General features: G+C 39.8%; 1 protein-coding gene across 3 annotated transcripts in view; it reads left to right on the top strand.

Annotated features, from left to right (window-relative positions):
- Positions 1-24,018, top strand: part of PALLD (palladin, cytoskeletal associated protein) — a 421,495-nt gene that overhangs the window by 160,868 nt on the left and 236,609 nt on the right. For all 3 annotated transcript variants that reach the window (XM_040470903.1, XM_040470895.1, XM_040470909.1), the window contains exon 3: positions 15,847-16,025. In XM_040470903.1, the coding sequence (XP_040326837.1) occupies positions 15,847-16,025 (179 nt within the window). The remainder of the gene's footprint in view (positions 1-15,846; positions 16,026-24,018) is intronic.

Below are 24,018 nucleotides of genomic sequence, written 5' to 3'. Positions count from 1 at the left end.
TCTTTCCTCCTTTATGTAAAGTATGTACATTTTGTTGGGGGTGGGTGGTGAGGGAATGCCTTTCCAGGATCACAGTTTAACTTAGCTAATTGCAGTTCGGAGATTGATGGAAGAAGGCAAAGGGTTCAAGAGTGAAGTCAATTTTTCCTGAAGTTGGGAATAAATCTATAAATTCTGGTTCTGTGAATCGCTGAAGAATTATTGTGTAGGGATCAATAAATCACTTCTAAAGCAGTGTTAGAAGACTATTCCCTCTTCTCCGTGCACTAGTTACAATTACATTATTAGACTCCAGGGTGCTGGGCAAACTCATTCTGTTAGCTTTTAACATTGCAGTAAATGACCTGGCAACGGATTTAACATTTTCTTTGTAATGTCCAAAATTAACTCTTTAGTTACTGGCCAGAAAATCTCTAATGCCACCAGACTCTTAGAGCTATTTAGTGTTTCAATTCTTAGTCACTTAGAAATCATAGGATATTTTCTTTGTGGGAAGAAGAGGTGGGGAAAGAGGGAGGAATTTGAGCTCCACCTCAGTGACGGATGTGAGGATAAATGAGAAAAATGGGAGGTCAGGATTATCGGATATCCGCATATTATGTATATTGAGCAAAAATACACATTTTACGTCTTATTCAGGAGAATTGCTTTTGGACAAAAGTAAATAACTGTACAGAATCACAGGTTTTAGCTAAAGGGTGGGTTTTCTTTTTCGTGTTTTGTTTTGGTTTTGTTTTTATTTCTCAACACTGAGAATAGACCATACCTGATGGGACAGAGACAGATGAAACACAGCACAGGAGCTGGAAGGCGGGCACACCCTCCAGAGGCTTGGGTCTGAGGGTGGAAATGTTGAGGAAGCAGACGGAGGCTGTGAAGAGTCCTACACAGCATGACTGTGGCACAGAGTTCCTTCTGTAGAGAACTGTGCTTTCCTCTCCCAATGGATATTTTTATGTGAGTGCCAGTCCCCAGCAGAAATCATGATTTATCTTCACCCTTTGGGTGGTATGTGATTCTTCTCCAAGAAGAGTGTTGAAAAATGCAAGAGGATATCAAAAGGTAGGAAATGGGAGGATTTTCAAAAAACTATCAGAATATATTTGCAAAATTTCATGAAAATCAGTCTTTAGTTAAATGACAACATTTTAAAAATCCCTTTAAGGCTCTCAAACGTGCTTTTGAAAAATGTAATTATACCTCATTGGATTTGAAGTTTAGTGTGTGATTATCTAACAGACATTTTTAAAGTTAGAGGTCCTACATTAATAAGGCTAAAATGTGAACTTGAGCAAAGAGAAAGTAGAAAGTTTAATACAAAGCAAGTTAGCGATGAAGGTGATTAAATTTAGGAAGTCTTTTTTTTTTTTTTTTTTTTTTTTTTTTTTAGAAGAAATGGTCCAATATCCTGTATTGACCCAGGTTTTTGTACGAAGTGTGAAATTGTTTTCTTGTTAAATTTTTTTACTGTTTATTTTTGAGAGAGAGAGAGTGAACGGGGGAGGAGCATAGAGAGGAGGAGACACAGAATCCGAAGCGGTCTCCAGGCTCTGAGCTGTCAGCACAGAGCCTGACACAGGGCTCCAACTCACGAACTGTGAGATCACAACCTGAGCTGAAGTGGGAGGCTTAACAAACTGAGTCACTCAGGCGCCTCGATTGTTTTTTAAAGTATATTTTGTGACACACTATTTGCAAACATGGAAATGTAGCATTTTGTGTGCTGAACATAAGTTCCATTTAACAGCTAATATATCCCCAGTAAACCATTCTAATTAAAAAGCCCCTGGAAACTTCAAGAGTTACCTTGATTAAATTAGGCTAATCTAATAAGTGCATCATAATTAAGAGGATTATGCCAGTCTTTAGTATTCAGCACACCAGGCCTTAGATGTTTTGTCCCACTTTCATGCGTCAGCTGTCAGTTGCTTGCTAAAAGAAAGATCATGGCACCAGTCATCATGGTAGTCTCTCCATCAATCAGCCATTCGGTTCTTGAATTCTCTCTACAAGATTCCTACCTATTTTCCTCCATCTTGAGTATATCTAGTGACCGGGAACCCCCTCATTCCAATCCATTCCATCTTTGGGCATGTGGAGTAATTTTAGTCATAAGAAACCTCAGGGAATTGCTTTAGATCCTTCAAAATTGACTTAATCACAGTACCTGGACACATTTTTTAAGCCTACCTCCAGATAACCTGGAGAAACTATGAATCAATGGAATATTAAAATCTGGAGGGACACTAGGATTTTCTTGCCCAAGAGGATTGAGAAAAGACTATGAATGTGAAACAGCATTTACATACAGCATGAACTCCCTCTGTCTTTTTCTAGCACAGGGTAACTGTGCTAGAAATTTCTCAACATCCACAAATTGCCAAAATGATAAGGTAGTGTAGAAAGGCTTTCTCTTAATGTGCACAGCTTGAAAGAGTGAACTGTTGGCCAAAACTCTTCCTTGTCCCAAGCAATTCTTGAGGACCCCCAAAGAAAGGAGTGGCTGAGTTGGAGATAGTATTATCTAGATGTCTGGATATGCACCTAGTGAACTCTGAGAATTAAAATCCTCCACAAGATAAAGTCTTTTTTAAAAATTTTTAAAGTTTATTTATTTACCTTGAGAGAGAGCACAAGATGGGGGCAGGGGCAGACAGAGAGAAGGAGAGACAGAATCCCCAGCAGGCTCCATGCCATCAGCACAGAATCCAGTGTGGGGCTCGAACTCGAGAACTGTGAGACCGTGACCTGAGCCAATACCAAGAGTCAGACGCTTAACTAACTGACTGCACCTCCCAGGCTCCCCAAGGCAAACTTTGAATATACTGTTCTTTTCAGCCACAGCAACCATATGTAGCCATTATCAGGGACAGTTTAAAATTACAAAAACACGTATTTTTATTTGCTATGCAAGCGAAGGAACTATTATAACTTCCTCTAACTAGCAAGTATAATATGCTAAAGTCTCCCCCACCCCTTACCCTGTACCACATAATAGTTTTAGAGGTTTGTTTGGTTTTGTCTTTTGCCAAGTCTTTAAGTACTTCTGAAGCCAATTTTTAAAAGTTGTGTATTGTGCCATCAAAGTAGCTTTGGGGCACACAGGATGTGAGCACTGACTGATGGAATGGAGCCAGGTGGGTGCTCAACTTCTAATCAGCAAAGAGGTTTTTTTCATCATGAAAATCCATATTTTTCAAAGAAAAAGATTGAAGTCTGTATCTAATCATAACGTTAATTTTGACACTTGAAAACTTAGAGTCGATTGGAGTGAAATGCCAGCCTGAGGTCCTTTGCTCTGAAAAAGCAACTGAAATGAAACCTGCCAGTTTATGTGTTATTCAAATAGCCTAATAAAACAAAGTATAATTAGTCCTGACTTCCTGCTCTTGCTCACACACCTGTGGCCCCTCCCTGCTCCAGCCACAGCTCCACACACCCAGGATGTAAGGGGAAGCAGTGGAGACAGCTTTCTTGGGAAATGGCTCACCGTTCTACAGACTCACAAGTATGTATCTGATCCCAGTTGATGGGGGTAGGACAGATGCTATTTAGAGAATTACCTGTGTGAATCAGAATCAGAAAGGTAGTTGCACAGCAGCGTTTGCTGGGTGTTTGTGACTCTTTCAGGAACTTGATTCCAGGAGCGCGTCAGATGTTTAATTCAGGTTTCTGTGTGTGTGGGTATAAAATGTGGCTCAACGCTTCGATGAAAACATTCGCTGTTAAGATAGTTGGTGCAGGCATGTGAGTGCTGTGTGCCAGCCCTGGAACTCCCTCTATACCTACCTCCTCATGGGCTCATTCCCAGTTCCCTCCTTGGTGGATGCTTCATTTATTACAGTTCTTCTAGGAAAGCTGACCTCCAAGTGTGGACTTCTAGAAGGAACACAAAATAAGAAAAAGGGAAAAGCACTTAGAAAAGGGGGGTGGCTTTGATGTGAGCTAGCTGGGAAAAGCTTGGAAAAAGAAAGAAAACCAGTTTCTGTAAGTAGTTATGGACTGACGGGACCAGTGTATGGTTGAATTTTGCTGGCTCGCATGCTCTGTTTTTGGTGTTGGTTTTGTGGTTCGTACGGGACCACGCTAGCTAGCCAGGCTTGAACGCCATTAGACTAGGGTCAGAACATTGTGCGAGGAGGCCACCAAGCCTCCCCTCCACCTCAGCCAGATTGTCCACCAAATCTGAGAGGCTGAAGCGCCCACCCTTGCCTGCTGAGCCTGGTTCAGCTGATGGGGACTTATCAACCAGTGCGGTGTTAGCTGAAAGCTCTTGTGGAGAGGGGCTGAGAGAGAAGCAAAGCCCTTGGAATTCTGAAGTTTTAGCTTTTTCAGAAAGGGATATTTCCCACTCATTTTCTGTCCCCACTTTGACCTGTTTTCTCCTCCCTTACCCCTAATCATGGTTAGCTGGCTGCGAGATTAAAGCAAGAAATGGAGGTACTGATAAACTAGGAAAAATTATAGATGATCCTCCTGTACTTTGATTTGGGGGAAGAATGTTCCACTGTTGAGGGAACAGTTGTATTCAATGTAATTGCTTGTCACATGCAAAGAGAAAACTACTGGGCTTGCTAACGGTCTATACATCAACTGTTTTATGTGGGTTTCTGTATTTATGTCGAGTTGAAGATACCAAGAAGTCTTATTTCCCTATCCTTACTTTGGTTTTAGTCCTTCTGGGTTTCGTAAGTCTGAGGTAATCGTTGTATCTCCATGGATGGGTTCCAAAAGCATAGAAGACTGACAGCATTGTCTAATAAAACATCTCCCATTTTATTTCCTTTGGAATGCAATCCAAGTTACAACAATAGCTAGTAATTACCTGCCATAACTGTAACAACAGAATAGCTGAATGTGCACCTCTAGCTGTTTTATGTATGCAATTTCTCATTCTCGGGCTCTCTCTCTCTAATCCATTCTTTCCCTCAACGCTGTGAAGGCTTGGAAACATTCAGTACCAATTTTCACAGTATAGGTAACTTTGAAGTATGACTTGTCAGGTCATGCTTACTTATTTGTCTGCCCGCATAGAGGATTGGTAAGGATGAATCTGTTTTTTAACAGGTGTAACAAGAACTTGTGAATGAGTGACAGGAAGGTTGGGAACTTTTTTTCCCCCTCATAGACTGTGAAGTTTACTTTTGTCTACTCATGGGGATGAATCACATTTGCAGAGTCAAAATATCCACTAAAGCCAAAATCACATTTTCGAGTTGCTCTTGCAATGAAGTAAAGTAGCCATGTTCCTATTGATTCCTGTAATTATAATGGTAGCCTGTTTCATTCTTTGAAATGACCTGATTTGGACATCATATTATACATTGACCCTGAGCATTTTCCAAAGGCGGGGGGTAAGGGAGGGCCCAGTAATGCCATGTGCCATGGCAAAATGGCTGCTTGTCCAAAACAGAAAAAAAAAAAAATTCTTAGAGTTAACAGTCAGAGCTAGCAGTCAGCATTTCACATTGACTCCTATCTAAGAAAATAATACGTAAACATAGACTGTTAAATCAGACATGGCCAACATGTTTCAACTCAAGTGCCAGCTCTGTCTAAATGGTTGGTAGCGGTTGCCCAGAGCACCGCTGGAGAACTCCAGAACTAAGTCTGGGGCCAGCGAGAAAGAAGTTTTGCTTTGTTACTGATGTCTGTCGTCAGCACCGGAAGAGGTAGTTGTAAAGTGTAGGGCTGGTATTCAGTGTCACTATTGTAGAGTTAGATGGGATCTTAGTGATAATTCAACCCTGTGTTTTCCAAAATGTGTTCCATGTACCATTAATCTTTCAATATGATTCTCAAAATATGTTCTATGGTCAAATAAGATTGAGAATGATGCCTGCAGTTTTTCTCTCTTGGAAATTTAGTGTATATTGGCATAGTCAAAGTTCTAGAAAGTTCTATAGTAAAGACAGAGGTTTAACTCCTTGCTCCACAAACCTATTGTGCCACAGGACCCTTTTTCAATGCTATCTGTTAACTTGCTGCAGAAATAGTTTTTTGGGACACATTTGAGGAAACACTGGTCTAGTTCATTCCTCACATTTCACAAATAAACTCCAGCCCTAAAAGAGAGGACAACTGGATTTCATTCAGCTTAGCTGGTCTGTTGACCAGGTGAAACCAGAATCCTGGACTGTTGATTCCCGGCCCCTAGGCCCTTTCTACTACATCACCAGCGTGGAAAATACTGGACATAATCTAAGATTTTAAGAACTTCAGCAGCACACATACTTAGTGTAGATTCTACCTGCCCACTTCTATGCTGTTTCTTAGGGATAGTGATTAACCCCTACATGCTCCTTGAGTCCAGATATGAAGAAGCTACCTCTTCTGGTCAAAACAAGATAAAATCATTTTAGAAGTTCAGTTTATTTGAGCTGCATTTACTCCTCTCTCTATTTTATCTTTGTTTCTTACGAGATAAATGATTATGAGAGGAAAAAATTGGTAGACCTGAGTCTGGTTTTGGTTCAAAGGCCATTTTATCACTTCCTGGGCTTTGAATTTCAAAAACTCAGTCTATTGGTCTCTTTTTGACCAGAAGGTTAAAGTACATCTGTTGTCCACACAAATTTAGCTATTGTCCTTTGAGCTAAGAAGTCATGAAATGATAACTATAGTAAATTTAGACAAGGCCTAATTTCACTTTGGTCTGCCTATAAATTCACATGACAGAATAAACATGGTGTGTCTTGTGGTTAATGTGAACATGTGTAAAAAATTAAGAAATACTTGGTGACAAGACAAAAAATACTCCATAAAAATTAATTGGTGTTTAATTGAGGATGTATGAAATGCACTATTTACGGATGGCTTGACTTTGAGCTCAGGCATAAATAAAATTCATCTTGGACAATCACCAAAATTGGGAACTTACGCCCATTTCATGGGAGAGCACTGTCATTCCTGTCATTCTTTTGGGAGAAAGGAACACCTAGAAAATAGAACCCCTTGTGGAACCACTGATGTCTCTGGGTTTTGTTCCCTTGGTCCCCCCCCACCCCCCACCCAACCCACCCCGGCCCCTTGATTTCCATTATAATAGCATCTTAAAAACGAGTTCCTTTAGTTTTCTTTGACCCTGTGCTTCTGTGAAGTCATGTGGCTGCTTGTACTTAGGGAGAAAGGGGCAGCTGCAGGCTAAATTTGCCTTCCTATAATCATTGCTATCCCTTTGAAGATAAATTTTTGTAGGAAGCACAAATCAGTGGAGTTGGGAAGTAAAAGTGGAGACACCTCTTTCAACATAACTTTGTTTCTCCATGACTATTAGGAAACGTGACTTAGAGAAGAAAATGAAAACTCAACTATTCTTAAAGGCTTTTATTTAATAAGCACTCAATTTTCTATTAACTGGCTTCCAAGATTTACCATTTTCCTTAGAGTTGGAAAATATTAGCCAAGATTCATTGATGAAGCATTATAAATTTTATAAATCAGATTTTTCCATCTTAAAATTTGTTCATGTTTAAAATGCAGGGCACAGAAAATTTCCACAATACATAGTTGTGGTTCAAAATGAGAAAGATACTGAAGCTGTCAATCATAAAATCTGTATTTCTGTTTGTGTATTGAATAGATAGTTCTAGTCAACGGTTAAACCAAGCGATGCCATATGTGATTTTTTTTTAAACATAAAGTATTAGTATATCATGCTGGGTAGTACATATTCCACTTTGCCTGTGGATTTGCTAGTCCCTTCCATTTAACAGTTGAATTTATTATCATAAAAATCAACAGTATTGTCCTGTTTTGGAGAACCAGAGTGTTCTGGGCTTTCCCACATGTGTATCCCACTCCTAAATACAGTTCTGAGCCTCACTGCCAGTTGCCAGGGTCCTAAGAGAAGAAAAAAAGGAAGGCCACATCAGAGAGGTCAACTTAAAAATTTTCTTACACTGCCCAAGAATGGAAACGATTGTTGGTTTTCAAAGGAGGTCTCTTGTTCAGAAGCAGCTGTGATCCCCCTGATTTTAGTTACCCTTGTGACCCCTTTTGATCCTTAACCAAGGCAGTTCCTGTGACTGCAGTCAGATACAGCCACTCTCTTCCAACAGTCGAACTCTAACCAAATCAGAGGTTACATTTGACTTCACCTTGAAATGTAGAAAGTGAACAATTAAATATTGAACGTTTCTATGTAAAACACCTTCTTGAATTTCAATCCTGCCATATCCTGCTGGTGCTATAATATGATCCTTGAATTTTTGGCACTGTCTCATTTTTAGTCTGGAATGTCTGAAAATTTCGGAAAAAAAAAAGACATTATGCAACAAGAAGAAATATATCTATTAAAACAATGTAGATTTCAAAAAAAAAAAAAATCCCAGCATGAGTAATATAAAGAAATGTGCCATCTTACAGACCTTTAAATACTATGATCCTTTTTTCTCTGTCATCTCTTATGGACAAAAAAAAAATTCCAGTCTTGTAAAGTTCATCAACATTATCCCCTCTCTAATAAACTAAGTTTAACCTAAGTATTCTATCCAAAACTAACCTCTAATCTATATGTATCAAGGTATAGACAATTTTTAAAAATTTTTGAAAGCCGTACGTGCTTCCATGTGATAGAAGAGCCTCTGTTCATTCGATGAAGTGTATTCAGTATTTCCTAGGTCTATAGTTGGGTTTTCTTCTCTATTTGCCTAGCACTGGCCTCATGAAATAAGAAATCCAATTTAGCTGACATTGGTACCCTCGAGGAATTCCTAGATCGGAGTCGAGGTGCCATCAACCCCTTGATGAATGAATAAATGATTGATGAATGAATGAATATGGCTGTATCTCCTAATCCCTTTTACATTTTATTTCCCATTAATGCAAGATTCTTTTCATGCCCTGTTTATGACCTTGGAATCTGACAATCAGTCTCAACTGGCTTACTCCTATACGAGCAACTCTTAATTCTTTTGAATAGAGATTTACTCCACTAATTTTCAGTGTTTGCGCCTTAGCTCCCCATCACATGGCAATCACATGGTTGCTTAGCTCCACCAGATTAGAGGGGAAGAATCTGTAAAACTTGTTAAAATTTGTTTATAGCTATAATAAAAAGTTTGAAAGATGAAACTAAATGTATTAAAGAAAATGAAATTGTGAAGATTATCCGGATTTAATTATCCACATTCTTTCCTTTTTAAATTTCTATACATAAATAAGAGTAGCCATTATCTAAAGATAAAATGAGAACTACTCCACAAGGTTTTGAGGGAAATAAGGCCATATGTACCAAGTGCATGGCATAAAATAGGCATTAAATATATACATATTTACTCTCTCGATTTGAATTTATATAAGTCCTTATGACTATCATGTTTCCCAAATATTGTATCCTCATCCTAAATAGTTATATATTTTAACTATTTAATAGTTAAAATGAAGTATGGACAAGGTCTGATTCAAGTTGAAATTTATTAGAAGTACAGAATGGGAATGTAGATAATTAGCATTTTGATTTTCCAGTATACTAACCAGTGTTTTACGTACTAGTTAAATGACTTCCAGGTGTAATGAATAGAATGAAAAAAAAAGTCCAGGGGTGTCTTTCAGTGGAACTTTACCTAAGTAGACTCTCCCAGCTATATTACACACTTCCACACGTGTTCTCTCTCCACCAAACCCTCTCCCCACTCTTAAAACAGAAACAGCTTCCAGGATCTGGAGGAAAGGGAAAAATGTATCTTCCAAGAAGGCACCACATTGAGTATGGCAAATGTGTTTTGTTTCAGAAGACTTCAACTTCAGTTGCTTTGTACCCTGCCTGCCCAAACGGCCATGCTGAGAATTCTGAGACCTCCAGTTTCACTAGCAAAGAATATTCCGACCAATTAGAGATGTCTGCCACAGGGTATGCAAAGAACACAGTGTCATTACCTGTTCCACGCATTTACCAGACCTGTGTTTTTGTTCTCTTTTCTGGCTTGCCACACCAGTATTGCCTTTCCTAAATTGTACTGTCAACCAGAATGTAAGATAGGAAAAATTTCAGGTCAGAATTGAATCAACAGACCTTTTACCTGTTCTTTAAAGAATACTGAATGTCTTCAGTCCTTTCCAGAAAGCTGATAGAAGTATGACCTTCAAGAAACTTAGCAAAACAAACATGCCGTGAGTACATCTCATCCATCTCCTTTGTTGCACCAGTACTTTAAATCTCCAGGATTCTCTTAGGTTAGGCAGGAAAGTGATTTGTATTTTGTCTATTACATAAAGAATCAGACAATGCTGATTTCCTGTTTTGAAGTAGATGATTTTGAGTTTAATTTTGTATTTTTAAGATGTACTTCGGTATGAGCAAGTGAGGGTAGATAGACATCTCTCTCTATATGCCTTAAGGCAAAAACTGTAATAGGTGGTATTTCAGCTATTGGTTCAATCCTTTCTTCATGTGTAATCTAATTCTTTGATCAGTTCAGTGCTTTAAAATGTAGGTTTTGGGGTGCCTGGGTGGCTCAGTCGGTTGAGCATCCAACTTCAGTTCAGGTTATGATCTCACAGTTTGTGAGTTCGAGCCCTGCATCGGGCTCTGTGCTGACAGCTCAGAGCCTGGAGCCTGCCTCAGATTGTGTCTCCCTCTCTCTGCCCCTCCCCCACTCATGCTCTGTCTCTATGTCTCTGTCTCTCTGTCTCTGTCTCTCTCTGTCAAAAATAAATAAACTTTAAAAAAAATGTAGGTTTTATGAGGTGTCTGGGTGGCTCAGTTGATTAAGCATCCAGCGTCAGCCTAGGTCATGGTCTTGCCATTCCCGGGTTTGAGCCCTGCGTTTGGCTCTGTGCTGACAGCTCAGAGCCTGGAGCGGTTTCAGATTCTGTGTCTCTTCTCTCTCTGCCCCCTCCCCCTGGCCCTGAAAAATAAACATTTAAAAGAATAATAAGAAAACCTGCATTTTATATCAGGTATGGTAAGGCCAATAGACTAGGACAGGACTGCCATTGAAAGATAGTTTTTCATAGTTCCCAAGATTAAGGAGCTACACCATGGGGGAACACAGGGCAATCACCAGGTACTCCCTAGGAGAGGGAAGCATGGGTAAGAGCTTTTATGGATTTTCTGCAGGTAGGAACAGGTGAAGCAGGGTAAGCAGATTTAAGATTGGCTAGTTTGAATAATCACAGGGAACTCCTGGGCATAGGGGCTGCTCCTAGTGTTTTGCTCTCTGGCCCTGGGGTGATTAGAGCAGGGCAATTGTGTCCCTGAGTGTGAGAGCCCAATAGAAGGGGTGGTAGGAATGTGGCTCTAGAAGGATTAGCTTTCATATGGAATGTGCACCCAGAGGAGTCATTTACCGTTGTGAAGAATGGGCTAGCTCTGGGAGGGCTGGTCTTTCTGGGATCAGCAAGGCCCAGAGGTCAAAGCCTCAGAATTACAGAAAATAAAAAGGTATGATTAATACATTCCATATACCAAACATTGTGCTGGAACATATAGTATGCTTATAAGTTAAAAAGGCCAGGCCTCTACCCTGGGAAAAGTTGTATTCTAGTAGGATAGAGAGGCACATGAAGAACAGATTTCAATAGAATGTTGGAAGTCAAGTACCACAGTAGTGATAAAGACAAGGTGCTAAGTCCCTTGACACATTTAAGGACCCAATGTGGGTATATAATCTTAGAAGTGCTATTATATTTAGTATATTTAATTACTTGGACCTTTCATCAAAGAATTTTCTGTATCACTTCTGGAAAGACTTCAAATGTAGTCCTAAATATAAAACCCTCCCATTTCACCAAGAACCTTAGAATCATGAAATTTTACAGCTATAAAGTCTCATGTTCTCATACATATGAGGAACCTGAACCAGGAAGGCTAGCTAACTTCCCTAAAGTCACAGTTGAGCCTCTGCTAGGCCCTTGCTGGCTCCAGCGTGCAAATGGTTCCAATCATAAATTAAACACATTTATCTAAATATTGGCCAGGAACCACGCTGCTCTTCTTGTTGCTACAGGGAGTCTGCCATCTAAATATTTGCAGTTCCCCCCCCCCCTTGAGTCACACCCTATCTTAACCACATTTTAATGACATAGAACTGGTCACTTGACAGGTACTTAATATCAGTAACAATCTGACTTTCCTGAGTGTCAAAGCAATATAAATGACTCACATTCATTATTGTACTTAATGCTGAAATGGGACAAATTTCATCTTTTCTCTGCACTAGGTCTTCTGTATTTTACAATCAGATGCTTTTTAAGTTTTATTCATGGAGCTGGAGAACAAATAGCATTAGTGTTTAGAAAGCAAGAAGCAGATCAGTCTAATGGTTTGTAAGCAAAGCACCAACTGTGTCACCATATGCAATTTTTGAAGACAAGGGTGAACCATCTCAGAAGACAAAATAGACCGTTGCAGAAAATGCATTTGTTGCCTTACTCCTTCTGCCATTTTTAAAGTATATTTCAAGTATTTTATTGTGCTTACAGATTAGTGTCTTCAGCTGTATACGTATCATCATTGCTCAGGTTATAATTGGTCTTAATTCATTTTTCAAAAACTACAGATTGTATGGGAAAAGTATGCTAGAAAGCATTCTGCAACATATACTCAAAGTAGATGCTAAATTTAGAAAGAATCTCATGGTCAAATAAGTTGAGTAAATACTAGATTAGACAGCGTTACATTTCTTTTCCGCAAGACTTTCTGGGCCTTTAATGAGAAAATGGGAATTGCAGACACCAAGAAGTGAGACAGAATATATAGCATCTTCCAGATCTAGTAGTCCATAGATCCTTCACTGTTGGGTTTTTCATGGAAAGCATATTCCAGAATAACAAGTGGCAGATAGTATTTTGAAAGCATCAAGTATACAATACACAATGGATCAATAAAAAAAGTTAAGAATTTTTTTCTGCCATGAGGAAGCCTATTTCCTAGGTGGGAAAATAAAGCACGAATACAGTAGGCCTCAAATAACAGTATGAGGAAATAGTATAGAAGCTATCACAAAGTGCTATGTGATCAACTGTCAAAGATGTTCAAATGTGTTTAGTACAGAGGTAGGAGAAACAGAACGTAATTCTACATGCATTTTTGTGCAAGGGACTAGAGGTACAAGACCCATCAAATACGGTTGCTATATTAAAGAAATGAGCATCCTAGAGGGAAAGCCAGGACCCAGTGATGCAGGTTAGCATGGTCAAAACCTAAAAGGCCAGAACTGCTTAATCTTTGCATGCACATGAGTTTCCTGGAGGATCTGAACTGACGGGAGTAGATTTGGGATGAGGATCAAGATTCTGCATTTCTCATAAACTCCCAAATGATGCTGATGTGGCTGGTCCAAGGATCACACTTTGAGGAGCAAGAAATTAGAGCAGGAGTTGGCAAAGTTTTTCTATAAAGTCCAGATAGTAAATATTTTAGGATTTGTGGGCCATGTGCTCTGATGCAACTACTCAACTCTGTCACTGTAATGCAAAAGCAGCCAGAGACCATGAGTTAGTGAACGAGCATGGCAGTGTTCCCAAAAAAACTTGATAGACTCTGACATTTGGACATTCTATGATTTGCATATATCACAAGTTTATCCTCTTTCTTTTTTTTTTTTTTTTAAATTTTTTTTTTCAACGTTTATTTATTTTTGGGACAGAGAGAGACAGAGCATGAACGGGGGAGGAGCAGAGAGAGAGGGAGACACAGAATCGGAAACAGGCTCCAGGCTCTGAGCCATCAGCCCAGAGCCCGATGCGGGGCTCGAACTCCTGGACCGCGAGATCGTGACCTGGCTGAAGTCGGACGCTTAACCGACTGCGCCACCCAGGCGCCCCGTAGTTTATCCTCTTTCTTAAAAATTTTAAAAATCTAAAAAACATTCTCAGCTCATGGGCCATACAAAAACAGGTTATGGGGGCTGCAGGCTGTCGGTTTGCTGACCCAGGAGTTAGGAGTTAGAGGACCAGATATCACACTCCTTGAGTACGAGGCAGAGGTCTCCTTATGAAGCATATCTAACCAAAGCAGTTACTTCTCTTAAACCTCCACTGTACTTATGATGCTTAACTTTACGTCCGAATGTTGGTTTGTATCTTTTCCATGGAAGATAAGGACACTTATTGACAGTATAAACTCAATTAGTTGCAGAGTTTACCAGGCATTACCTGTAAGATGTAATGTAGTGCCTTTCATATGGAAGGTGCCCAGCAAGCATGTGTTCAGTAGAATTTAGTCTGTTACAGGAGCCTATAGCTTGACTATGAGGAAGAGTGGTTCCTAGGTGGGTTTAATGAAGAGGGGAGGAGAGAATCCCAAGGAAGGGAAAGGATAGGCAAAGGAAAATCAGCAAGTGATACATGAGGACTATGTAGGAAATAATAAATTCATGCAAATATTTAATAGAAGCAGAGGGTTAGTATAGGAAAATGATAAAAAAAAAAAAAAATCAGGGCCAGGTATATGAATGGCTTCAATGACCGGTCTGAAGTTGAAAGACTGATGTATGTAGGGAAGAGCTATAATCTGATATAGAATAGAGAAAGAATCTATAGTTTACTGCAGATGGGGAAATCAACTTAATCCACAGTCAGTTCTCATGGGTGAAGATCTGGTCTGGGATTATGGAAAGAGAACAGGATAGAATGAACTGGAAGCTGGCTCTAGGCTGGAATGTTCTCTAGGACTGTATGAAGACACAGGAAATGAGAAAATGCTCTAGAATCAAGAAATCCTGCCCTTCTCAACAGTCTCAGAAGTAGTATGTGTGTTGTTGCTGAGGATGCTCTGTTGGCTGAGTGGTGGTGGTAAATGTTTTCTAATTCCCAAAGTCTTATCTGTTCCTTTATGACTAACCCGTATTTAATTTTTAAGTTCCGGGAATTAATCCCCTGAGTAGTATTAGCAAACTGGTTTTATTTTCAGATTAAATATAAATACCTATATTCTATCTCAATATAGAAAAAAGTCTCTGATGCCCTATTTTTATAAAAGGATGCAAAGTCCAAAGAATTTCATAGAATATGAGACTCAGAGGAAATCTGAGTGCTGATTAAGAGGTAAGCGGACAATACTGTCCCAGAGACTTCATTGCTTTTGGTTGCAAGTGGTACATTCCTCCATATTTCTTTAAAAATAAATCACATTTAGGGGAGGTTTTATGGCAGCTTCATGTTTTTTTTGTGAAAATCCTGTTGAGAGTATGAGGTGCTGGGGGAATAAGGCAAGTGTGTGTGAGAGAGAGCATGTGCTAAAACAGTCTGGCAGCCTGCAGCCTCTTACACCCAGGTCCTGGTTGTCTGGGAGAGGAAAGGTGCTGACCAGCAAGAATGAATCACAGCACATCCAGCATCTCTCTACCTCGTGGAGGCCAGGCGGTCTGCTAGAAAGGTTTGTAAATACCAGAAATGTGGAAGCCATTAAATCTGCTATTGCTCAGCTGATCGGGAGTCTTAGGGTCAACAAAAATAGTGCTGCCTACGATTTTTCAACATGATGACTAGTTTCCCCTGATACATTAGATATTTTGAGCATAATGTTTAGATTTCATATTTTTCTTTAGGTAAGAATCATAAAGTTGTAAGAGGGATCTACGATAAAACATTTTATAAGAAGACGCTTTGAATTTCTGTTCCTTTTATTTTGTAACTAAAATGGTCTTTCCAAGTTTGGTGATATCCCTTATTTTGAAGTTGATAAAATGTACAAGATGCTTTACGAAGAAAACCTATGGGCAATGTCTAGTCATTAATTTCACAGTCTCTAAGGTTTCCCTCAGTAACATCAGCACAGATCTTTTTTTTCTTTTAATCAAACAAGCATCTTATTACAGCCTTTCACTTCTGCTTTATTGTTTTAAACATCACCATTTCCTTTCTTTCTCTCCTGCCCTTTGACCTCCATTTGGCCTGCAGATGGTTCTGTGAGGGGAAGGAGCTACAGGACACTCCCGACATTCAGATCCGCTGTGAGGGTGGGGACCTCCACACCCTGGTCATAGCAGAGGCCTTTGAGGACGACACAGGCCGCTATACCTGTCTGGCTACAAACCCCAGCGGCTCAGACACAACATCTGCCGAGGTGTTCATCGAAGGTAAGGAGAGGTGCATGATTTAAAGGGGTGGTTGGGGTCTGATAGCTTGAGTAGAGCTTCCCTGTGAACATGCTTTCCCAATGCAAACAGCATAACGGCGTGATTCAAACCTCATTTCTCCTGAGAATTTTATAACGAACAGTCTGACACTTGGGCATACATCAGCTAATGTCAATATTTGTTCCTTTTAATTGAAAACATTTCAGCTGCGTTAGCTTGAATTTACTTAACATGTAAAGTGTCTAACTCATTTTTGATTTCTCTAGTGAAGAGAGAATGGGAACATCTAGAAAAACCGTGTCTATCGACCAGATAGAGTTAAACTATAAATGACTTGGGAAATCGTTCATGGGAATGCTAAATGATTGAATATTTTTAAATGTTCTCATTTGTATTCAATTCTAGAATTTTTGCCTCTTTTGTGAAATTCCGTTATTCCAGCTAAATGTATTGTGAACTTGCAATCGCAGGATGAAAAAACTTCAAGGATCAGTGTTGTATTAGAAAATGGGTAGGCAGAAAGTAGAATATTTCTTTTGTTCTTGACAAGACTCAGCCTGTGGGGAATTAGAAAGCTTGACGTGAAAGTATATAGTTTTACACTATTATTGGATTTTGATCAATACCTATAATTTAAGTTGGAAACGTTTTAAGCACCCACAGTATATGTTTTGTTTCTATATCCATAAATTGGTGAGTACTCTGTTAATTGGTTGCTTTTCAGAGTAGTAGTTAAGGGGAGTCTGGGTGGCTCAGCCACTTAAGCGTCTGACTCTTGATTTAGGTTCAGGTCATGATCTCACAGTAGGGAGATCCTGAGATCCAGCCCTTATTCCCTCAGGATTCTCTGTCTGGGTCCTTTTGACCCTCCCCTGCTTGCGTGCGGGCTCTCTCTCTCTCTGTCTCTTTCTCTCTTTCCCTCTTATTCTCTCTCTCTCTAAAAAAAAAAAAAAAAATCAGAAGAGAAAATAGTAGTTGAAATTCAAAAAAAAAGATTAAAATCCTTGAGGTCTTCATGAACTTACTCTTCATCTTTTTGTTTTTTTAACTGTTTAACATCACTAAATTTCTTTATTTAAAGTAGAAAAAAATCAAGATATGAATCATAATTTGTAACTCTTTCAAGAATTGACGAAAGAAATTTTAGAGGAACTATTACCACTGACTAAAAGCGTGTATCTTTACTTTCAGTAAAAGGATCCTCTGCACTGTCTTTGAATATCTGTGAGCTCAAGGGACCTTGCCCTGTAAATGAAAGCAAACACTTTTTATAGAACAATAAATAATATTTACATGGCATTTATAAGTGTGTGCATACTCCTGCATAATGATCAAAACCTCTCTGTAAGCCCATGAGATATTATTAGTACAGTATCTCCTTTTTATAAATGGTGAACTGAGACCCAGAGAGGTTAAAGCGACTCTTGCAAAGCCCCCTGGGGATTTGAACCCAAGCAGTCTTGCTCCAAGGCCCAGATTTTTAACCACTGTGTCATACATGTTTCAGAGTGCTAAATGAATGACAAAAAGACTTAAAATTTAATAAGTTAACGGTTTTAGCCATGGGTGGGCTGTGTGGCAAACATGGTAAAGTATTTTAGAATACAATGAAGGGAACTTAAACTTGCATAAGAAACCTGTTTGCTAAGGATGATCAGATTTGTCTTCTAAATCCAACTTCAGATAGAGCCTCTTAAAATTAAATGCTTTATTTGCTTTTAGCTTTGCTAAAATATGGTGAAATATGGTAAAATATGGTGAAAATGGTGAATTTTAGAGTTTATTGCTGTTATAGGTATTATGTGAAATCACATGCAGTTGAATAGACTACCAGATCATTTCAGCCTGCATTTAATGTCCTACTGTGGTCAGATTATGCAGGTACAAACATGATTAAGAGCCATTCTTCAAGTATCAAGGAGTTCCCAATCTAACAGCAGAGATGGGCACGTTAAAAAAAAAAAAAAAATAACCAGACTCTAAGTGATGTTATAATAAGTGATATAATAAAAATGTATCCAGTGTTACAGGGATACAGATTAGCTTAAAAAGGTTAACTGGAAGATATGTAAGATAAACCTACTTTTCATATAATGAAAGGAAATATTTCTCTACCTCTAAAATCAGTTTTGATATCTAACTCTGGTAGACCCAAAACATTCCCACCACAGTCTTTATTTTTATTTCAGTAAATTGGGCTCTTCTGAGCCTAAATGTCCATCAACTGATGAATGGATAAAAAAAATTGTGGTTTATATACACAATGGAGTACTACGTGGCAATGAGAAAGAATGAAATATGGCCCTTTGTAGCAACGTAGATGGAACTGGAGAGTGTGATGCTAAGTGAAATAAGCCATACAGAGAAAGACAGATACCATATGTTTTCACTCTTATGTGGATCCTGAGAAACTTAACAGGAACCCATGGGGGAGGGGAAGGGAAAAAAAAAAAAAAAGGTTAGAGTGGAAGAGAGCCAAAGCATAAGAGACTCTTAAAAACTGAGAACAAACTGAGGGCTGATGGGGGGTGGGAGGGAGGGGAGGGTGGGGGATGGGTATTGAGGAGGGCACCTTTTGGGATGAGCACTGGGTGTTGTATGGAAACCAATTTGACAATAAACCTCATATATTGAAAAAAAAATTGGGCTCTTCTGTATGGAAGCTCCTGAACTGCCGGTCCACTTCTGCCTTTGAAATCATTTGGATGAGTTGTCAATATGTGAGAAGTAATCTCTGGTTCTATATACCGTGCCAGGACTTTAACAAAGATAATGGATTTTTTCCCAGTGCGCTGTAACAGTGGACTTACTTAGCCAACCAGCCAGCAGGTATCTGTGAGTTCAGACAGACTGTGTGTTAGGAGAGGGTGAAGGAACTGGGCAGAGCAAGAATAAAGATCCATTAGGAATTAGTCTCCTAAGCCTAATACAAGATACTTCGGAAAACTGGCTCCTTGGCCTTGTAAAGTTTGGATCATAATTCACAGGGAAAAAAATGAGATTTTTGTGTATTTTCATCCCAAAGAACAATTACATGTAATAGAAGAGAATTTCACATAAATTCTTACGCTCGTATTATGACCGAAAGTAAGAAATTTTTATATGTACTCATTCCAGCACTGAATTAGACTCAGACATATCTCTACTGAATTATATCCTAAGCCACACTGCTATTACTGTGTCAGCATGCAGTCATTTGCAGGATCTACTGAGGGTAGGACATTTTTTTATAGAACTTCAGAGTCTCAACAAAACCTCTAAAAACTTAATGTACTGGTTGGAAACTGTCTAAATTTCACTGTCTTCTGCAGCAAGTTTTAGAATGACACAAAATAAATTACAGCTTAAATCTCAGTCTGCGCCTGGGATAATCTTTCCTACATGTTGAACTTCCAAGAGGATGGCCCTGGGATGGAAGAGAAACTAGTCAGAGTGGTGTAAGAGGAGGCAGAAGACATGTTTTGGGAGACAGGACGATGCCAGCTCGCTCTCCAGATGCTTGAGAGCCCAAATGAGATGAGGACAAGGAGGAAACCACTGGGTTCAGCAACTGTGGATGTTGTTGGTGATTTTAACAAGAGGGGTTTGGGGAATCTGGAGAGCACAATGGTCAAATGGAATGAGTTGAGAAAATGTGTACAAAATATACGAAGAGAAGCAACAAATAATAGATCATGTTGTGGAAGTTGTGTTCAACCATCAGCAGAGGTGTGAGCCAGAATCTGGGAAGAACTGTGGGGTAAAAAAGATTTTTTTTCTTTCACTTTGCTTATTTGTTTTCATACCAGAATAACTAGAGTATGTATCCTATGCTAATGCAAATAATCCAAGAGGGAAAACCTAGATCATGTAGAAGGGCAAGAAAGAATGAGACCAAAGTCTTGGAAAAGGAGAAAGGAGATGGAATCTGGCCCACATCTGGCCTAGATGGTGAGGGGGGTACCCTCCAGGACTAGATGGCAAAGAGATAATCTTAAATTCGTAATATAAATAGGAAAGGTAAATGTCAGCATGTGAAATCCAGACACCTCCAGTTTCCATCATTGTCACCCTCTTCTGATTATAAAATGGGTTACACAGATCATTACAGCTTTAGGAACTGCAAAGGAGGCGGGATAGGATGGTGGTCCTGAAATGCGGGATGAAGGAAGTGGAATTAAACCTGACCTTGTAGGAGTTGGACGGAGAGGAGGGCAGGAATGTGGGGAAGAGGCAGGGATACTTGAGCAAGTGTAATGCACCGTGGCAGATCTTGTGTGACATTTATAGGTTCTCAGTGCTTCGAGTAATCAGGTAAAACATGTGCCCCTTTTAAGGGACATTTTGAAACATGCTGAGATGTTGTATGAGTAATGGCTCCTGTTGATCTCAGCAGGGTAAAGCCCTTCTGAGTACATGGTTTCTTCTCCTGGATTTTAAAAATACACTAAGGGGCACCTGGGTGGCTCAGTCAGCTGGGCATCCGACTTCGGCTCAGGTGATGATCTCACAGTTAGTGAGTTTGAATCCCATATCGGGTTCTGTGCTGATGGCTCAGCCTGGTTCGGAGGCTGCTTCGGATTCTCCATTTCCCTCTCTATCTACCCTTCCCCTGCTCATGCTCTGTCTCTGTTTCAAATATAAATAAATGTCCTAAAAAAATTAAAAATACACTAAGAGAAGCTGAAGGAATCTAAGCACAGCCTTGGCCATTTTTCACATTATTTACTTTTAAATGTTTCTATAATATTTTCTGGCTAGCTTAGCTTCTAGTTCCATGACCTTGAACAGTTTTTCAGTGGCTCTATGCTTCATTTCCTCCATCTCCTCTGGGAGAAAATTGGATTGCTATAAGGATTGAGAGCAGTGCCTTGATACAGAGTGTGAGCTATGATTACTATTATAAAAATAGCACATTTTTATTTTTAGAAACTGAAAACACACATAAAAGGAAGGTATAAAAATCAAGTGTAATGCTACTGCTCTGTGACGGTTACTCTCAATATTTCGATCTTTCCAGTCTTTATCCTGTATGTGTATATTTTACTCTACACACTCCTTTGTACCTTGTTTTAAATTTAACCTGTCACAAACATCTACCCATGGCATTAAACAGTCTTTAAAACTCATTTTAATGTCTTCATAGTCATTCATTATTTATAAAATTTTAAATCTTTGGCATTGTTTCCGTTGGTCTTATCTGAGTCTTAAATGATTATTGCTGCACTGGTGATTATAGCAACTGAGAGAGTAGGGAGGGAGAAAATGAGTAACTCGTATGGGGACAGAGTATAGTCACTCCTTAAATTTTGAAAGGCAGAATATGCACACGGGCTGAACTCCAGGAGTTTCTCTGTGAGGCTGGTTTCACTAAAGTCTCTCGAGGTCTCAAATATATATTTAATATGTGAATATATATTTTCAAATGGTTGATCCTTGCTTTCATGAAGACTTCCTGTTTGCCGAAGTTGAAGCTGTATCATTTACTTCCAGCTTGCTTCCACCTAGAAATGTGGCTTTTTTTTTCCCTTCATCAAGGAAGATGCCAAATAGACAAAAACAATGAAAACCTAGTGTTTTCATGAGGGTGAGGCAAATGGGCATTTTGATGTATTGCTATTCTACACACCTTTCTAGGAAAATACTTAAAAATGGAAATAATATATCCATTCCTAGTGCAGAGATAAAATTATTGTAAAGCTGCCCATGTGTATTTAAAGCAGCCATTAGAAAATTATAAAGTAGGTTTCTGATGTCAGAATCCCACATCCCACACCATTGGGATGTCAGAAATCCCAAAGGTGTTTCACAATGTATTGAGTAGGGAGAACGAGCAATAACTTAGCAATATGCATAACATCATCTTTTAAAAATGTTTATGCATTTTTAGACAGACTTTGGAAGACTTTTGAAGGATATACCCCAAAGTATTTTGAGTGGTGGTATTCCAAATGATTTTTTTCCTTTAATTTTTGCTTATTGGGCATTTTCTGGGTCTTTTCCTATGAGGAAGTATTAAATAGGGTACGTTCTTTAAGTGAAAAGAGAACACTTTTTTTTTTTTAATTTTTTTTTCAATATTTATTTTTGGGACAGAGAGAGACAGAGCATGAACGGGGGAGGGGCAGAGAGAGAGGGAGACACAGAATCAGAAACAGGCTCTAGGCTCTGAGCCGTCAGCACAGAGCCCGACGCGGGGCTCAAACTCACGAACCGCGAGATCGTGACCTGGCTGAAGTCGGACGCTTAACCGACTGCGCCACCCAGGCGCCCCGAGAACACCTTTTAAAGGCAAGATAGCAGGTGTATTTTTGTGACCTTTGCACTGGCACTTGTATCTTCAGAATAAAGCAGAGATCATGGGCATTTGATTCCCTTCCTCTGTGTGTGGAGCAATATAGAAATAGCATTTAGGCTGATGAACAGATAGACGGATAGTAATTGTAAGTTCTGGAACATGTCAGACTGGAGCTTCCATCAAAAGCTGAAAGTGGTGGTTTGATGAATACGAAAATGTTAACCAGAGACAGGAATGTCCTTTCCTGACTAGCAGGTGCAAAGCAGATGACCAAAGGGAGGAGACAGAAGGAGAGAGGGAGGGGAGAATCCTTGAGGGGGGAAGGGAACTTGCTGGCACAGAGAGGGAGATTTGATCCACCACCGTCTGCCAAGAGCTGCTCTGACACCTGAGACACAAGGTGACTTTGAGATTTCACGAGGGTTGGACAGGTGTGCAAAAACTAGCAAAGGTTTTCTTTTCCAGGGGTTGAAACCTTTTTGGCCCTTTACCTTTCTCTGAAAATCAGCTGGAAAAAAGGAATTTGAAAAAAAGAAAGACTTTCTAAGTAGATAATCAGGGGATTTTATTTTTAAGATTTATTAAATGTTTGAAATCAGGGGCGCCTGGGTGGCACAGTCGGTTAAGTGTCCGACTTCAGCCAGGTCACGATCTCGCGGTCCGGGAGTTCGAGCCCCGCGTCAGGCTCTGGGCTGATGGCTCAGAGCCTGGAGACTGTTTCCGATTCTGTGTCTCCCTCTCTCTCTGCTCCTCCCCCGTTCATGCTCTGTCTCTCTCTGTCCCAAAAATAAATAAACGTTGAAAAAAAAAATAAAAAATAAAAAAATAAATGTTTGAAATCAGATGAAAAACAGCTATTGGTGTCCCCAGTTTCTAGCCACTTTGAGAGCATCTGTGATAACTTCTGCAGGACTTTTGCTACTCTCTCCCTCTTTGAAACTCTGGCGACTCTAGTAAAATTGATCTCAGATGACCCATGATTTTCTGGTAATGGAGTCTACTGATTTTTGCTCATGTTTCCCCAGTTCCCTTCCCATACCTCCTCCTCCTTCCATCTCTATCACCTATTAAAAAAAATTTTTTTTTTAATTTTGAGAGAGCTTGCACACAAGCGGGGGAGGGGCAGAAAGGAGGAGAGACAGAATCCCAAGCAGGCTCTGTGCCACCAGCCAGAGCCCCACAAGGGGCTCGAACTCACAAACTGCGAGGTCACCACCTGAGTCAAGACCAAGAACCCCACCAACTGTGCCACCCAGGTGCCCCTCTGTCATCTGTTTGTGATGGTTGGCCGGTTGTCCTGCTCTTTCATTTTGTTACTCCCCCAGCTCATCCTGCATGACTGACTTTCCCCATCACCGATCTCAGTGCCTAGAATGAAGTCCAAACACTGTGGCCTTGTCTTCTACATCTCACCTTCCGTTTCTAGACTTGCCTCCCGCTGCTGCCCCCTAGCATGCTGCTCTTCTGTGGTTGCTTAGTTCACTTTCCAACCCCAGACAAGTGTTGCAGTTCCCACGGTTCCATTCACTCATTCTACAAAAAGCTGTAGGTCTGCCATTAGCGAGGCATGAAAATAAGCCCCCAGAGGAGTTACAGACCTCCATGGCACATGAAGGTCATAACGGTACGAAGGAAGTCATGGACCACAAGTTCAAAAAGCCTCTCACCACTGCTTTCTAGTTACGTGACCTTATGCAAATTACTTAATCTCTTGGT

This window comes from Herpailurus yagouaroundi, unplaced genomic scaffold, assembly GCF_014898765.1.
Source record: "Herpailurus yagouaroundi ecotype Mexico unplaced genomic scaffold, PumYag 28, whole genome shotgun sequence".
Classification (NCBI taxonomy): domain Eukaryota; kingdom Metazoa; phylum Chordata; class Mammalia; order Carnivora; family Felidae; genus Herpailurus; species Herpailurus yagouaroundi.
Note: the sequence above shows the minus strand (reverse complement) of the source record. Positions and strands in the feature narration are given on the sequence as shown.